The sequence below is a fragment of the Arachis ipaensis genome, chromosome B07 (assembly GCF_000816755.2).
Source record: "Arachis ipaensis cultivar K30076 chromosome B07, Araip1.1, whole genome shotgun sequence".
In the NCBI taxonomy this organism is placed as follows: Eukaryota; Viridiplantae; Streptophyta; class Magnoliopsida; order Fabales; family Fabaceae; genus Arachis; species Arachis ipaensis.
Genome location: NC_029791.2, coordinates 108,035,847 through 108,052,242, shown reverse-complemented (window position 1 = coordinate 108,052,242; position 16,396 = coordinate 108,035,847). Strand labels below are relative to the sequence as shown.

Genomic DNA, 16,396 nt, shown 5'->3' with positions numbered 1-16,396 from the left:
AAAGCTGAAAGCTGGATGGCTCAAAAATTTCTCTTTAGCTAACATCTATATAATTGTAATAAGTAATAACAGACAATTGAATTTATTAAGTGTTCTTCTCATCTTTTCATTTCAAAATAAAAAATAGAATTTTCAAAGTTTTTGTTTTTCGTAAAAGACGTTCAAATGTGTATATATGTCTTCCGTTTATTTCACTAATCATTTTTTAATATGTTACATTCTTTAATTCTTTTTCCCTCACTTGTTTCTCTATTTTCTGATTTTGTTCATAACTTTTAAATGTTCATAAGTGTTTTTTATTTTTATTTCATTTCTCACTTTTACATATGTTTTTTTTTATGATTATTTATTTTTACTTGTATTTGTGGGCAATACATATATTAACTATAAGGTGTTTGCTTCGGTACGACTATAAATTTATACGTACCAGTACAATAAAAATATGGACAAATTAAAACACGTCATGTAAATTATGTTTTTCATATCAATAATTAATTTTTTTAAATACATATTATATCATTAATTTTACTAATCACCCTTATACTTTAATAAAAATAAAAATAAAATAAGAATAAATTTTATTTAATTTTTACAAAAAGACTTAAATATCTTTTTTGTATGAGACAAAAACAACTCTAATTCCTTAATTTATTCAAAATTCAATTAACTTTAGTTTTATAATTTTAAATCTGAATCAATTTAAAAATCGAAACCAAAATACATTTCATTATTCATATACACTAAAAAATTGCTTTGTTTATCATGAATCTTAAAATTCCCTCCTCTCAGAAACTGAAAAGTGAAAAGGGGACAAAGAACTCTAGCACCCCCAAGCCTCCTGCAGCCCCGCAGCCACCACCACCTACTCCACTCTCCTCTGGTCTCAGTCTTCACCGTCGTTGTCCAGCCCAGCACTCTGGTCTTATTTTTTTCATAGAGTCACCATCACCTACTCCACTCTTCTCTGGTCTTCACCGTCGCCGTCGCCGTCACCGTTCAGCCTAGCACTCGTTGTCAATCTCCGCCCATCTCCGGGAGTGAGATGCTTGAGATGAGATTGAGGGACAAAGTTGACCATGAAAAGGACAGAATAAGTAGCAATCTTCATTCTTGTTTTGTGATGTTTGAATTTGAAATTGAAATGCTGGAGCCTTTTGATTTTGTAAAACTATTTCAGATCTGCAAGGATCACTTGACTTGTTTTATGAACCAAACACTTGAAATCTCCAGCCACATGTTACTTGCACAAGTGATGTGAATACACAATTTCATATATAACAATTGCAAAAGTGATGTGAATACACACTTTCATATATAACAATAACGAGTGTATGATTGATCTTATGTTCTTACATACTAATAAAAAGGAATGCAATGCATCTCATATCAGATAATCACACAGTCCAAACTCTAAGTCATTCCTAATTACTCTCTTCAAGCCTTAATTTACAGCATAAATTGCACTTAACAAGTAAAACATTAAGAATCTGAAAAATTAATCAATTAGCTCCCGTTGATAAAACTAAACAGCTATGGTTAAAGCACGAATATATCGAATTAACACCAAAATTATAGGATATGTCACATGCAAATTAAATCTGATAAATCAGAAAAAAATTAACGAAAAAAAGAACGAGATGGTTCTGGAAAACAAAGTACTAAGAAAGAAGGAGAGTTTTGGAGAGAGAAATTGAGAAGTATTGAAGATAACCTGAGAAAAATTAGAGCTGAACCCAAACACTGTCGTCTTGGCTGAGGATTGCTACGGAAGAGAGGTGGTTGCCTTCAAGTTGCTCTAGCACCTGTAAAAAAAATAGACAACACCTTTAATTATAAATAAAAAGAAAAATTAAAAGAAGAAGCAATGCGAGGCGAACCTTAGCATCCCTTGTGAGACGATCTCCACTCTCACCCATGGAGGTGTTGAGAACGAGTTTCTGCACTTTAATCTCTCTCATTGGATTCGCAAGTTTCTTCTACGAACCATGTTCTCATTTTCATTCCAAATCAACACACAAACAAGCAATTAAAAGAAAACAAGAGAAGATCTGAGCGATTACCATTTGATTTGGATTTGAACTAATATGAAGGTGGCAGAATTGAGAGTGAAAGAGAGAAAGTGTCGATGAAGAATTTTTTTGATTTTTTTGTCAGATGCAATTTTTTTTGTATGAACATGATCAGAGATTAGGGTTTACGACGGAGTAATAGAGTATTAATAAGATTGAAATAATCTTTTTAGTGTTCATGAATAATGAATAACTAAATGTATTTTTGTTTTATTTGTTAAATTATTTAAAATTTAAAATTATAAGATTAAAGTTGGTTAAATTTAAAATTTTGATTAATTTAAATGGGTAATTTTTTTAAATGTAAAAAAGGATATTTAAGTCTTTTTATAAAATTAAATAAAAATATATTTTTAAAAAAAAAATCAACTGCTGATGGAGATAATATAATTCACGTGGCGTTTTGTTATTTGTCCACGTTTTTATCATATTGGTACGTATGAATTTATTATTGTACCGAAGTAAAGACCTAATTATAATCACAAATTATGCTATTTCAAATTAAATGACTTATATAAAGGTGATTTCATTTATTGTTATAAATACTAAATTGAATAAGTCATAATTACTTCTGATTTGCAATTAAATGAGAATAAAACCAGATATTATCTTTTGTTCTTTAGATAATTATCTTTTGGATTTTAGATATATTATCTTTTGACTTTAGATACTATTATATTTGGGCTTTAGAATTTAATGGGTACCATGCTCAAATATAAATAGAGCTTTTAGAATTTCGGTCCATAATATACCAAAAGTCGCCTCTGCAACTCTTTCTCCATCAGAGAAGTTGTAATTCAGCCGCCTAGGAATACAGAAGGTTTTGGTTGAAAAAGATCGAAAGAACCACAATATCTAAATTCTTCCATTAATTTCTGACTTTTATGAATAAAGGTACGCTTACACATTATAATATATTTTTAGTGACTCAATATGGGGCATTAATAAAATTATTTATTCCAATTGATAGATGAAACTATTCCAATAGGTTTTGTTAGAAACAATAATTCACTTAGGTTTATGTATATTTAAAAAGACTATGATGCTTTGGTCGGTATTTTATCGTGATTATATATGTGGGTTATCATCAAATTTCCAGGGTAAACTTCTAGAAGATGAAAATATAGTTACATGTTAGATAGATTTAGATTACTGGAATTTATTTATAGATTTATTTTTGATGGTTCACAACATGCTAAGCTCACAAAGGAGGAAATTGTATAACTAAATGAAATCATACATCTAAATATATAACTACATAAGCAAGTAAATAAATATAATTAATAGGGAATTAATTAATAATCATCAAAACTAAATTAAAGGTATTGTTGAAATAATATTGAGTATATATATAGTAGTAGTCACATGCAAATTCTCTATTCATTTTTGTGCAAAACAAAGATACACTTTTTTGGTGATACTATCTATCACAAAAGGTAAAAGCTCTAAGCATAATGTGCCTAATATACATGACAAATTCTACCCTAGAGAGGTTGAGAGTAATTGCATTGAAAATAAATGTGATTATTGATTGAATTGAATTATTAGTAAGTTGATTTTTATAGAATACATTATGTAGCTTTATATATGAGTAGAGTGGGGAACTAATTTGTTATAACTGCATATAAGTGACTGTATTAGTACTAATAACTACATTTTTTTTATCAGATTCTTTATCATAACTGCTATATACTGTATCACTTCCCTTCAAACTCAGTTACATGAGGAGTAACTTTGAGATTGACCCAAAAATGGAGAAATGTAGGAAAAAAAAAAGAGACTTAGTTAAAATTATTTAATGATCCAATTAATGATTGCCAATAGAGATATATAATATGAAATCTTTTTTATTTAAATTATTTTTCAAATTTTTATGTACTCCTATGTAACAAATAAAATTTTTATATACTCCTGTGTAAAAACAATAAGAGTACATATAAATTTTATTTGTTCTATATTTATTCACTCCTATTGTTTTTTGTACGAGAGTACATCTAAATTTTATTTGTTACATGGAAGTACATAAAAATTTGAAATATAATTTAAGTAAAAAAATTTTATATTATATACCAATAGAGTAGTGACGTGCATTAATTGATTTAATTCGGTCATTAAATAAATTACGTGTATTTAAATTATATTTTAAAATTTTAAACAGTGAGCATCATTTAAAATTGACTAAAATTGATCAAACATATCTATTTTAATCTCTTCTACCAATCTTTTTATGTTTAAATTATTGATATTATTAATATTTTTTATTATTTTTAATTTTTTTAAAAAAAAACATATATCTCGTTTACAGTGTAAACAAGACCGTGTAAATGAGATATATATATAAATACGTGTGACATACACCTCTCTTATCTAGTGTAAAGAAGATAAAAGAGGAGTATTTATTTCGATAAATATTTTTAAAATTATTTATTTTGATAATTATTACATTTATTTAATTTATAAAAATAAAAAATCCTCGTAATGTATAGCGAATATTTTTTGGTCATCTATAATAATGGATAGTTGAACATTCTTTTGGGCCCTGATAGGTTATTTTGTTAGCTCCATGGAGCATACAACAATTTTAGTTTTTATAGGCTGTTAAACCATGAAGACCTCCTTGACCAAAATCCTAGAAAAACCCTGAAGGCCTCTGACTAAAACAAAGAAAAAGTAAAAACCCGAAAGTCCAAATTACAAGGCTGATCCAGGAATGTAACAATCATGGTCAACTGTCTAATTTGTATAAAAGAGGAGGCTTGACCTCAAAAGAAATTTTCTCTGAACCTTACACACCTGAACCAAAGCTAACTCTTGACCTCCATGAGAGGAGGCTTTGTAAGAGGAGGAGCCTCGAGAGCTCACACACCAAGAGACAGACAGAACGTGGAGGGGGACCCCATGGAAAGATCAAAAAAAGTAAAGAAATCAACTGAGGAAGGAGGAAGGGAGTTCACAGGAGACACTGCCCTTGTACCAAGAATGGAAGATTGGATGGCTGAGGAAGAGATGGAGGAAAATGGCAACAGCAAAGGTACAGAACAGCCTCAGCTGGAAGTTGAGAGGGTAGTTGAGTTTGGAGCCTCAAAGTCCAACTCTTTTGCAGATACTGTCCGAATGGGGAAGAGCACTGGAGGAGGGCACACACAAAGGGAGCAGGAGCCAAAGACAAATAGTGCTGAAGACACAGACATGGAAGAGAGTGATGATGAAGACACAGAAATAATAGTCAAAAAATTGCCGAATGGAATATACAATTTAGTCATAGGGGAAGGAGTGAAAAGGGAGCTCAGAAAGGAGTGGTGGGAGACCCTCATTGTCAAGCTGCTGGGGCGAAAGATCTCTTTGTTAGCCCTTAAACGGCGTCTGGAAATATTGTGGGGGAAAAGGGGGAGCATTGATGTGATAGACCTGGGGAACGATTTTTTCTTGGTCAAGTTTTTCAGTTCAGAAGACTTAGATTTTGCACTCACGGAGGGACCTTGGAAAATACTTGATCACTACTTGACTATCAGGTTCTGGAAACCAGATTTCAACCCTTCTGAAGCCTCTATTGACACTATTGCTGCCTGGATTCGACTACCGGGGTTAGCAATAGAATACTATCACAGAGCCATTCTTGAAAAGATTGGAAATATTGTGGGGAGGACCTTAAAAGTAGACAGCAACACTGCAGAAGTCTCAAGAGGAAAGTTTGCTAGGATCTGTGTAGAGGTGGATTTGACAAAGCCGCTGGTTGCTCAATATCAGATAAATGGAAAAAGTTATCAAGTGGAATATGAGGGAATTCACCAAGTTTGTTTTCAATGTGGAAAGATAGGACATGATAAGTCTAGCTGCCCAAAAAGACGAAATACAGAGGCTTTACAGAAAGAAGTTCAACAGACACCCCAAGAGGTTGAAGATGGGGGTAAAACAGGAAATAGTTCAAAAGACAAGGGCAAAAGCGTCATGGAGGAGAGCACAGAAAATTTCGGCCCATGGATGTTGGTCCAGAGAATTCCACGTGGAAAGAAAAAAGGAGGAGAAGGTACAAGTATTGGAGGTATTGCAAAAGGAAAGGAAAAAGTTGCAGAAGTGGAGAGACAAACCTCTCGTTTTGCAGTGTTGGCCAATACAGAGACAGGACAGAGTGAGGACAACGCTCAGGAGAACCAGCATCAGCAGATAGAAAATGAAATCAGGCCTGCCCAAACTGTTCCAAATAAGAGCAACAAATCAGAAACAAATAATAGACCTAATCAAGCACCAAAAGCCCAACCCGGCCCAAAAATAGTGACACTCCCTGCTACCCAAAATAACCCTTTAAAAAAAACAGTTTCTGCAAACCAACCAAAACAAACCAGTAAACATCCTAGCCAAAAACCCTCTTATCTGACTACACAACCGGAAAATAACTCACAAGACAAAACCTTGGCCCAACTCTCACAGAACCCCAATGATCAGCAAGACACCCACTCAAAACCAAATACCCCCTTACACTACCAAGAGAACTGGGCTAGCCAGACCTCTCCTAGCCAAGCTCTCACTTTGGAAATCCCTGAGACTAAACCCCCTGATCCCACACATGAGGAACCCCCTGACCCCTTTAATATGGACTTTGGCTCCATAAGCTCCACTGCTTTAGATGAAGCTATGCAGCAGTTTGAAAATGATGAAGGCCAAGAAAGAGAACAGCAAGCGGGAGAATCTCCACATCAAGTGGAGGAAATGCAATGCTCTTGATTATAGCATGGACTTAAGGTCCTCAGCTAGTAAGATTCCACCCTGTACTTTGTTTCTTTTTTATCTAGATTTTATCATGAATATAGTAGCTTGGAACATTAGAGGGGCTGCGAATACTGCAACCATTCGCACCCTAAAAGAAATCAAAAGGCAACACAGACCTACTATTACTCTTCTCTACGAAACTAAGTGTAGTGGGGATAGAGCAAAGGAAGTCATTAGAGATATGCAGTATAATTTCTACCATATCGAAGAGGCCGAGGGTTATGTAGGGGGCATATGGGTTCTTTGGGACCAACCTTCTATCAGGATTGATATCCTAATATCACATCAACAGTTTGTCCATATGAAGATAAGAGACCAGCAAAACAAAGTCTGGTATCTCACAGCTGTGTATGCTAGTCCCCAAGAGGTAGTGAGAAGAACTTTGTGGGAGAGTCTTAAAACAGTTGCTGGAAATGTAGCAGGAGCTTGGCTTGTGGTTGGAGATTTCAATGAGATTGCTGATGAGGGAGAAAAAAAGGGGGGAGCCAGTGTTGATAGAAATGCTTGTAGGAAATTCAAAGATTGGATACAAAGCTGCAACTTGCTAGACCTGGGATATGTAGGCTCAAAATTCACTTGGAGGGGTGGTCAAAGAGAGGGTCTGGATCGGGTCTTCAAGCGGCTGGACAGGGGACTATCAAATGCAGATTGGCGGAGAGAGTTTGCGGATGCCAGGGTAGAGATTCTTCCGAGAGTAAATTCGGATCACCACCCCCTCTTGGTTAACATGACTCCCTTGATACAGGTGATGGGAGAAAAACCCTTTCGGTTTGAAGCTATGTGGAAAACCCATCCCACTTTTAATGATTTCATAAGGAATTCTTGGCCGAAAGACTCCTTATTCCCTAGAGCGCTCTCATCTCTCACTACAGCTCTCAAGAAGTGGAATAGGGAGGTTTTTGGTAACGTCTTCAAGAGGAAGAGAAAGCTCTTAGGAAGAATTGCTGGAATTCAAAAAACACAATCATATGGCAGGAACCCTTTTTTGGAAGATTTGGAGAGAGAATTAAATCGGGAGCTAGAACAAATCCTTGAGCAAGAAGAGATCCTATGGATGCAGAAATCCAGACAATTGTGGATAACAGATGGAGACCGTAACACAAAATATTATCACACAAAAACAGCAATAAGAAGAAGAAAGAACAGAATTTTGAAGCTGCGATTGGAGAACGGTAACTGGAGTGAAGATCAGGAGGAACTGAAAAATTCAGCAATAGCTTACTACTCAAAGCTCTATGAGGAAGATAATTTCTGTAGCCCTTGTCTCAGAACTAGCACTACCTACCCTGTTTTGAGCAACCAAGAAAAAAGATCTATCTCAAAAGGTCCAAATTTTGAAGATATTAAAGCAGCTGTGTTTAGCATCGGTTCGCTAAAGGCCCCGGGAGAGGATGGATATCCAGCTTATTTCTACAAAGATAACTGGAATACAATCCAAGAGTCACTATGTGCTTTTATTAGGCATGTTTGGGAAAATCCGCAAGAGATGGGAGCCATTAACCAGACCCTTATCACCCTTATTCCAAAAATAAAACAACCAGAATTCATCAACCAATATAGGCCGATTGCCTTATGCAATGTGACCTATAAGATTATTACGAAGATTCTGGTGGCTAGAATCAAACCTTTCCTTGCGGATCGCATAGCCCCCAACCAATCCAGTTTCATACCCGGCAGAATCATTCACGACAACATAATCATAGCAAAGGAAATGACACATGATTTAAGAAAGATGAGAGGCAGAAAAAAGTATATGACTATCAAAATAGATTTTGAGAAGGCATATGATCGTTTAAAATGGAATTTCATTATTCAGTGCCTAGATGAGTTCGGGGTGGATGCGAAAGCTAAAAGAATTATTGAGGCATGCATCAGTTCAGTCACTTACAAGCTGCTATGGAATGGAGGAAAAACTGGTAGCATCAATCCTTCTCGGGGACTAAGACAGGGGACCCCCTATCCCCCTATCTTTTCGTGATAGCCATAGACAAGCTCTCTCATATCATAGAGGAGAAAGTTGAAACAGGAAGCTGGATACCTATGAAAGCTGCGAGAAATGGGCCAAACATCTCTCATCTTCTATTTGCTGACGACCTCCTTTTGTTTACAGAAGCATCTGTAGATCAAATGGCCACCATTATGGAGACCCTCAACTCTTTTGGAAGGGTGTCAGGACTGAAAGTAAACCCAGAAAAAACGTCAATTGTTTTTTCAAAGAATGTGGATAACAGAGATAGAGCTTTAATCATCAACATGTGTGGCTACAAAGAAAATCCCAGCTTGGGAAGATACTTAGGGGCTATGATCACAAACAATAAAAGGAAGAAAGAAAATTATAAAAGCACCATAGATAGAGTGAAGGCCAGAATCGGTGGATGGAAAGCAAAATGCCTTTCCTTGGCAGGAAGAGTAACTCTAGCTCAATCCACTATCAGTCCAATTCTAAACTTTGACATGCTGCACAGCCAAGTCCCCCAAGGTATTTGTAAAGAAATAGAGAAATTACAAAGAAACTTTATTTGGGGAGAAACTGATCGAAGAAAGATGCATGCTGCTAGTTGGGATTTACTTTGCAAACCAAAAAACTTGGGTGGCTTGGGACTTAGAAAAATGTCAGCAATGAATGAGGCTTTTTTGCTCAAGATCCTCTGGAGAGTATGCACAGAACAAGACAGCCTTTGGGCAAAAGTTTTAAGAAGCAAATATGAAAGAAACCAACACATTGTTCAGAATATTATCTGCACAGCCTCAGATTCTCCATTATGGAAAAGTCTGGCCAGAGTCTGGAGTACCTTTAAAGAAAATGTCTCATTTTCCATTGGTGATGGCAGAAGCACAATGTTATGGACAGACAGCTGGGTTAAAGGTGAGGGAAGGCTTATCGATAAAGCCCAAAAAGCAATTGAAGATAGTTTCCTAAACCTTGCCGTAGCAGAAGCAACAGACCAAAATGGTGAATGGAACATAGCTTGGCTGGAGCAATACTTCACTAATGACACTATAAGTAAAATTGCAGCTACTCACCCCCCCAGAGAAGATTTAGGGACGGACAGACCTACATGGAATCTAACCCCATCAGGAGAATTTTCTGTCTCTAGTGCATACCACAGCCTAACTAATCATACAGAAATTACAGATCACATATGGGAAATAATATGGAAATGGAAAGGTCCGCAAAGCATTAAGATGTTTATGTGGCTTACCTCACACAAGAAATTGATGACTTCTTCCAGGAGGAACAGTATCTTTGGAGCTTCTCCAGACTGCCACCTTTGTCAAGGAACCCCAGAAACCATAATCCATGTTTTGAGAGACTGTCCGGGGGCATCCTGCATATGGGCACAGCTCATCAACCCTGCAAAAATTCAAAGCTTTTTTAGAGCTCCCTTCGAAGCTTGGTTGAGATGGAATCTCACAACTGAGCTAGGTCAAAATTCCCAAATCCCGTGGAAATCCATTTTTATGGTGGGATGCTGGTGGATCTGGCGATGGAGAAATAAAGAAATTTTTTCATCCCCTTTTAAAAGGCCTCATGTAGCAAAGAAAATTATTATTCAATTTGTTACAGAAATAGCTGAAGCTTTCAACAAGCAGGATCTTATGAAGCAAATGAGAACAAAAATAGAGATTCAAGTTGCTTGGAAAGCTCCCCCAGAAAATTGGATAAAAGTGAATTCAGATGGGTCATCAAATGAAAATTCAAGTTTGGCAGGGTGTGGAGGTCTGCTGAGAGATAGCCATGGAAGATGGCTGGCGGGATTTATGGCGAATTTGGGATGCTGCACCGCTTTTCAGGCAGAGGTTTGGGGAATTTGCAATGCCTTGAGAACAGCCTGGGAATTGGGAATTAAACACTTAATTTTGGAAACAGACTCCATGAGTATTTATGAAGTTTTGACAAGAAAGAAAAACCAAAAGGAACACCCTAATGCTGGCATAAGGAGAATTGAAAGATGGTTGCAGAAAGAATGGAACATCAAAATTACTCACACTTACAGAGAAGGTAACAAAAGTGCGGACTGGTTAGCAACAGAAAGCTTGAAGATGGATCCTGGGTATCACTTTATTGATCTTCCCCCAACAGGGATAAGAACTCTTTTAGTTGATGATGTAAGAGGGGTAAGTAGTCCCCGTTTAGTTGTTGAGTTATAAGCTCCTGTTTTCTTTCTTTTGTGTTATCTGATATCTCACTTTTTAATTTAGATAGTATATTGTGGGAGGGAGGGGTGAGGAGCGCGTGACTGTGAATTTGAGCACTTTATCTCAGATCTGCATACCTGTATCAGCGTTAAGCAAGCAAGAACTCTTCATCGTGCTTCATCCTTTTCCTTCCTTCCTTACCTATTCTATCACCATAACATATACCTATCCATCAATCTCTTTGCATTTCACCTTCTTGCACTCCAAAACCCTATCCATCTATGTACATATGTCTACTCACATGGAACACAAATAGTCACTAATAATAAATAAAATAAGTCAGCACTGATCGATGGTTATGCAAGTTGGAAGCATGGAGTCAGAACTGAAAACCCTAAATTCCAAAGACCTCAAAGCCAATGGAATCTCCAAATCCAACATCGGGGATGGAGAAGGTGAAGGTGACGATCGCCCTCTGCTCAAGTCCTCCGACTCCACCAGCACCACCACCACCACATCCGACACCATTGAAGACATGGAGAAGAAATACGCCGCCTTCGTCCGCCGCGACGCGTACGGCACCATGGGCCGCGGCGACCTCCCGGCAAAGGAGAAGCTCCTCTTGGGATTCGCGCTCGTCACGCTGCTCCCCATACGAGTCGTGCTTGCTATGACCATCCTGGTGTTCTACTACGCCATCTGTCGCGTGTGCACTCTATTTTCTTCTCCTAACCGCGACGACGAGCAGGAGGATTACGCTCATATGGGCGGGTGGCGTAGGGCAGTTATTGTTCGCTGCGGGAGAGCTCTATCGAGGTCCATGCTCTTTATCTTCGGCTTCTATTGGATCCCGGAGTCTCATATCCCTGATCATCACGATGCTGATGGAAATGGAAGCTCCTTCACTCACACAAAGGTATTCTGGATTTGATTTGATTCGATTCGTTCAGCTTCTCAGAGTATGATTACATAAGATTATGATCATGGAGTGTTTTAATTACGTTTGACTTGAGTTACATAGAGAAGCAAGTGGTTCATGTTTTGTGGTTTTTGAATTATCAAAATATTTTATTATTTTGCATGTCGTTTGATATTAGGGTACTCTGTGTATGGTATTTGTATGGCTGGTTTGTCGTTTCTAATCGGCAAAACTACTACTGCTACTGATCTGTTTTAGCTTAGCAATTATCTGTTATTACATAACAAGCTCCCAGCCATATAATTTCATAATATTCTGGAAGCAGAGTGTTCTGTCTTTGTAATTGATTTTAGTCTACTTATTTCTTTTGTCTGTTTACAATTTCAGAATGGAGACAAAACTCAACCAGAAGTGGGAAGACCTGGCGTAGTAATATCTAATCATGTGTCGTACTTGGATATTTTGTATCACATGTCCTCTGTATTCCCCAGTTTTGTTGCTAAGGTCTGTGAGATGACAATTTTTCCCAAGTGTATCTTGTTCATAGGTGTTGTTACTGACATTTATCTTTTGTTCCACTCTAATCTTTGATTTCATCATGAAGAGATCTGTGTCTAAGCTTCCATTCGTCGGGCTCATCAGGTTTGTTGGCCATTTTTTTGGGGATTTCCAATGATTTAATAATATTGCTTCATTTTATGTACTTTAGATCTTGTGGTATTCTGCTGCTCTACATCCTCTCTCAAATTCCACTGCAGAATTGAACTTTCATGTGTAATGAAATGATAAACATGCAGTTCCAGAAGGGTGCATTTTGCATTATTTAATGGCATCAATTGTCTTTTTTTATTATAAGAGAATATTCAGATCCCACTGCTTACGTATAATGGAATGTTTTATGACAGCAAGTGCCTTGGATGTGTCTATGTTCAGCGGGAATCAAAATCATCAGACTTCAAGGGCGTTTCAGGTGGGTAAACTATTGATGTCATCACTTTGTATTAATTATGAAAACTTGCAGTATTTGAATAAAGCAAAAGCCCTTGAATTCATCTTTCTTCCCCTGCTCTGTTTGTTTCTAATGAAACAATCTTGTATCAGATTTTGGTTGATTCTGTGGGTAGATTATATTGTGTATCATAATGAAAATATTGGTGCAGAAGTGGAAAGATATATGTATATCCCATTGAAATGGTGTTCCAGTTAGATTAACTTTTTCGGGGGCATCATATTGTTAATTAACATTGTAGCTTAACCTTTAGACTTTCTTCCCGCAGCGATCGTCACTGAAAGAATTCGAGAAGCTCATCAAAATGAGTCTGCTCCAGTAATGATGCTATTCCCAGGTTATCATCCTTTGAGTTTTCTGGAGCTGAGTTCACTGTTGCTTTCTTTATGTAGAATACATGTATTTGACCAATATGGGTACGCCTGTTTTGCAAACTTTAATAAATATATATTGGTGCAGATTGACATGACTAAGGTAAATTTGGTATATATAAACATCAAGATGGTTAATGTAGGTTGTTTTCTTGTTATTCGTAACTATCCTATATATATTTATTTATCTGATGATATAAGTGTCAAAATATATGGTGAAATATTTCTTCTTTTGCTCATTTTATCTATCAGTAAATTATTAAGTAAACTTTTACCAAAAATAAATTATGCAAGTAATTTGAGTGTCTAAAGCTCTAAGCTACTTGTGTTAAAATGCTGTAATAATTTGGTTTAATATTGTTCATTTATTTGCATATTCTGCAGAAGGTACAACCACAAATGGAGAGTACCTCCTTCCATTCAAGACAGGAGGTTTTTTAGCAAAAGCACCAGTACTTCCTGTAATTTTACGATACCATTACAAGAGGTTTAGCCCTGCCTGGGATTCCATATCTGGGGTAAGCAATTTTTCTTATATACTAATGAAGCATGGTTTTTACTAGCAAGTCTGATGCTATCGAATTACATTTACATTGGCAGGTGCGTCATGTGATTTTTCTCCTATGTCAATTTGTAAATTATGTGGAGGTGATTCGGTTACCTGTTTACTATCCCTCACAGCAGGAGAAGGATGACCCTAAACTATATGCCAATAATGTTAGAAGATTGATGGCTACTGAGGTATTTCTTCTGGATTTTTTGTGGAAACAGATATAATATACAAGGGTGCTTGCTTATACGATTGCTGTAATTGATTAATTTATGCTAATAGAAGACATCAAGACAGCACTTGCTTCTCCGTGCTATAATTTATTTTAATTTGGTTGATCCATGTGTTAAAATTCTTGTTGATCCTTTATTCTTTCCAAATTTTCAAAATCGAGACAAGATGTAGGACAGTTCTCTCCTTGGTGCAAAAAAGGAGTAACAAGTGTTTTGTATATGGTTTTAAATGTTATTGACTAACTGCTTTTGGTACCAGCTTGATTTTGTTTACTCTATGCTCTTGTTGCAGGGTAATTTGATACTTGCTGACATTGGACTCGCTGAAAAACGAATATATCATGCTGCTCTGAATGGTAATAATAGTCTGCCTAGTGTTTTGCATCAGAAAGACGATTGATAATTTCATGGCCTCAGGCTCAAATGATATGTAGTTCGAGTCGAGTTTTAGTGTCAAAATTGTTATTTGTATGAATGGACAGCTTGCTTGAGGGGGGTTCCTATTAATTTACATTCATCTAAACATCTCAATCTTGTGTAATTTTAATGTAAATAATGTGACCAGTAGCAACATTGTGACATAATCCCTGGTGAATTTTATTGAGGCTCCCCATCAAAGATTTCAAGGGATATCATGTGTTGTGACGTTTTTGACTAACATAATGACCTAACAAATTTAGAAAGGCCTAGTGACCTTAGATCTGAATCTTCTGTTTCGTGTTCTGCAGGTTTGTTTTCCCAATGCTAATTCGGATTCCTGGTCTGTGTATATTCATTGTATGGTTCTGTTATTTATTCTGAAAGAAAAAGATACAAATATAGAAAATTCTGTGCAGAACAAGCATTCCTAGTCGAAAATGATGTATCTGAAATGCCTCTAGGACCTTAATGCCGCTGGGCACTGGCTGAGCATAGGTTCTGTATCTATATTTTTCTGTTAAATTTGTCAATTACTTGTAGGATCCTCCCCGTAGTTAGGGTTAGGTTGTCTAGCATATAACAGTTGATTTTGATTATAATTTGCTTTAGGGAGAAGAGGTTAACGATTCAATTGCTTTTTCTTTTTTTTTTTTCTTTGAAGTTTCCTTTTTTCTTAAATTTTTCTGTTGCCAAGCGCAGAGTTATCTAAACTGTCTATTTTGTCAAACAACAGATCTAAAACATGATTGTAACCTGGAATTAGAAACCCATTTTATACCATTTGGAAACCATTATCACTTAGGCTTAATTATTTTGTTTATTCTTAGTTTCATTAATTTTTTATATTTTAAAAGTTTGTAATCCTACCTTTATACTAGATATTAGATAATTTTTAATTAGGCACTTGCCAACTCTTTTGTTAAAAAATATGAAAATTCTTGAAACATTTGTTTTTTAGGTACCAGATTATAACTTTTTAAAACAGCATTCGTGTTTGTAACTTTTTTATATCTATATAAATCGTTACAGGGTGGGTGTAGCGGTTTTCAAATTGAACATAATCCGCTATAGGCATCCATGGTTTATGTGGAAAAGCGAGTTGGGCAGAACTCTGGCATCCATGGTTTATGTGGAAAAGCGAGTTAGGCAGAACTCGCTAGAGGGTGTAGCGGTTTTTGAAGGAAATGATACTCTACATAAATTGCTACGGGGTACAAGAAAATAATGATACTCTACATAATTTTTAACACTATAGCGGATCATGTATATGTGGAGATTATCTCTATTTCCGTAATAATTATGCATGAAATGAAATGAATAATAAGTTGGAAATTGAATAATAAAATAAATAATAGAATGAAATGAATAAAAATTTAAGATTTTTATTATCATTCAATTAAATTTATCATTTTAAAAATATATTTAAAATTATTTTTTAAAAATATTATAAATTATTTTTATTATTTTGAGAGTGTTTAATGAAAGAATTTAACTTTTATATTCTGTGAAGATAAAAGAAATTTACAACTATAATCAATCGGATATAGTCGTATAAAAAAATGGATAAGTTTAATTGAATGATAATAAAAATCTATAATTTGTATTCATTTCATTCCATTCATTTCATTATTCAATCTCATCCTATTATTTATTTCATTCCATGCATAATTGTTACATAAACAGAAATAATCTTTACGTATACATAATCTGCTACAGGCTATCAGGGATTATGCTACCCATTGTTTTCTTTTAGAAACGCTACACAATCCATGGATTATGTTCAGTTTGAAACCTGAACCCTGTAGCGATTTATAATTTTATATAGATATAGAAAAATTGCAAACACATGCTATTTTAAAAAGTTGTAATCTAGTAAATTTAGATTCTAATTATTTTATTTAAGTAACTTATTCTGTTT

At 35.5% G+C, this 16,396-nt stretch overlaps 2 protein-coding genes and 1 long non-coding RNA gene across 4 annotated transcripts; 2 read left to right on the top strand and 1 right to left on the bottom strand.

Annotated features, from left to right (window-relative positions):
- On the bottom strand, positions 671-2,185 carry LOC110264708. The gene is made up of 3 exons (XR_002350880.1): positions 1,878-2,185; positions 1,712-1,802; positions 671-1,179 (listed from the first exon to the last, which is right to left on the bottom strand). It is a non-coding gene; the product is annotated as an uncharacterized LOC110264708 (long non-coding RNA).
- LOC110265121 lies at positions 4,968-5,893 on the top strand. Its single transcript, XM_021107915.1, has 2 exons — positions 4,968-5,829; positions 5,883-5,893. The coding sequence occupies exons 1-2, from the start codon at positions 4,968-4,970 to the stop codon at positions 5,891-5,893; spliced, it is 873 nt and encodes a 290-aa protein (XP_020963574.1).
- LOC107610149 (lysophospholipid acyltransferase LPEAT1) lies at positions 11,047-15,258 on the top strand. Of its 2 annotated transcripts, XM_016312236.2 has the most exons (9): positions 11,047-11,892; positions 12,283-12,399; positions 12,500-12,537; positions 12,801-12,865; positions 13,173-13,241; positions 13,660-13,793; positions 13,876-14,016; positions 14,351-14,414; positions 14,787-15,258. In XM_016312236.2, the coding sequence occupies exons 1-9, from the start codon at positions 11,329-11,331 to the stop codon at positions 14,804-14,806; spliced, it is 1,212 nt and encodes a 403-aa protein (XP_016167722.1). In that variant the 5' UTR covers positions 11,047-11,328; the 3' UTR covers positions 14,807-15,258. The 2 variants fall into 2 exon arrangements, with proteins under 2 accessions (XP_016167722.1, XP_016167721.1); XM_016312235.2 differs by lacking the exon at positions 14,787-15,258 and having other exon boundaries at positions 14,351-14,688.

Bases quoted from the DNA above. Each gene is read 5' to 3' on its own strand.
- LOC110265121 (XM_021107915.1), top strand. From the start codon at position 4,968: ATGGAAAGATCAAAAAAAGTAAAGAAATCAACTGAGGAAGGAGGAAGG.
- LOC107610149 (XM_016312235.2), top strand. From the start codon at position 11,329: ATGGTTATGCAAGTTGGAAGCATGGAGTCAGAACTGAAAACCCTAAAT. The intron at 12,400-12,499 runs GTCTGTGAGATG...TTCATCATGAAG, and splicing joins TCCCCAGTTTTGTTGCTAAG to AGATCTGTGTCTAAGCTTCC. The intron at 13,794-13,875 runs GTAAGCAATTTT...TTACATTGGCAG, and splicing joins CCTGGGATTCCATATCTGGG to GTGCGTCATGTGATTTTTCT.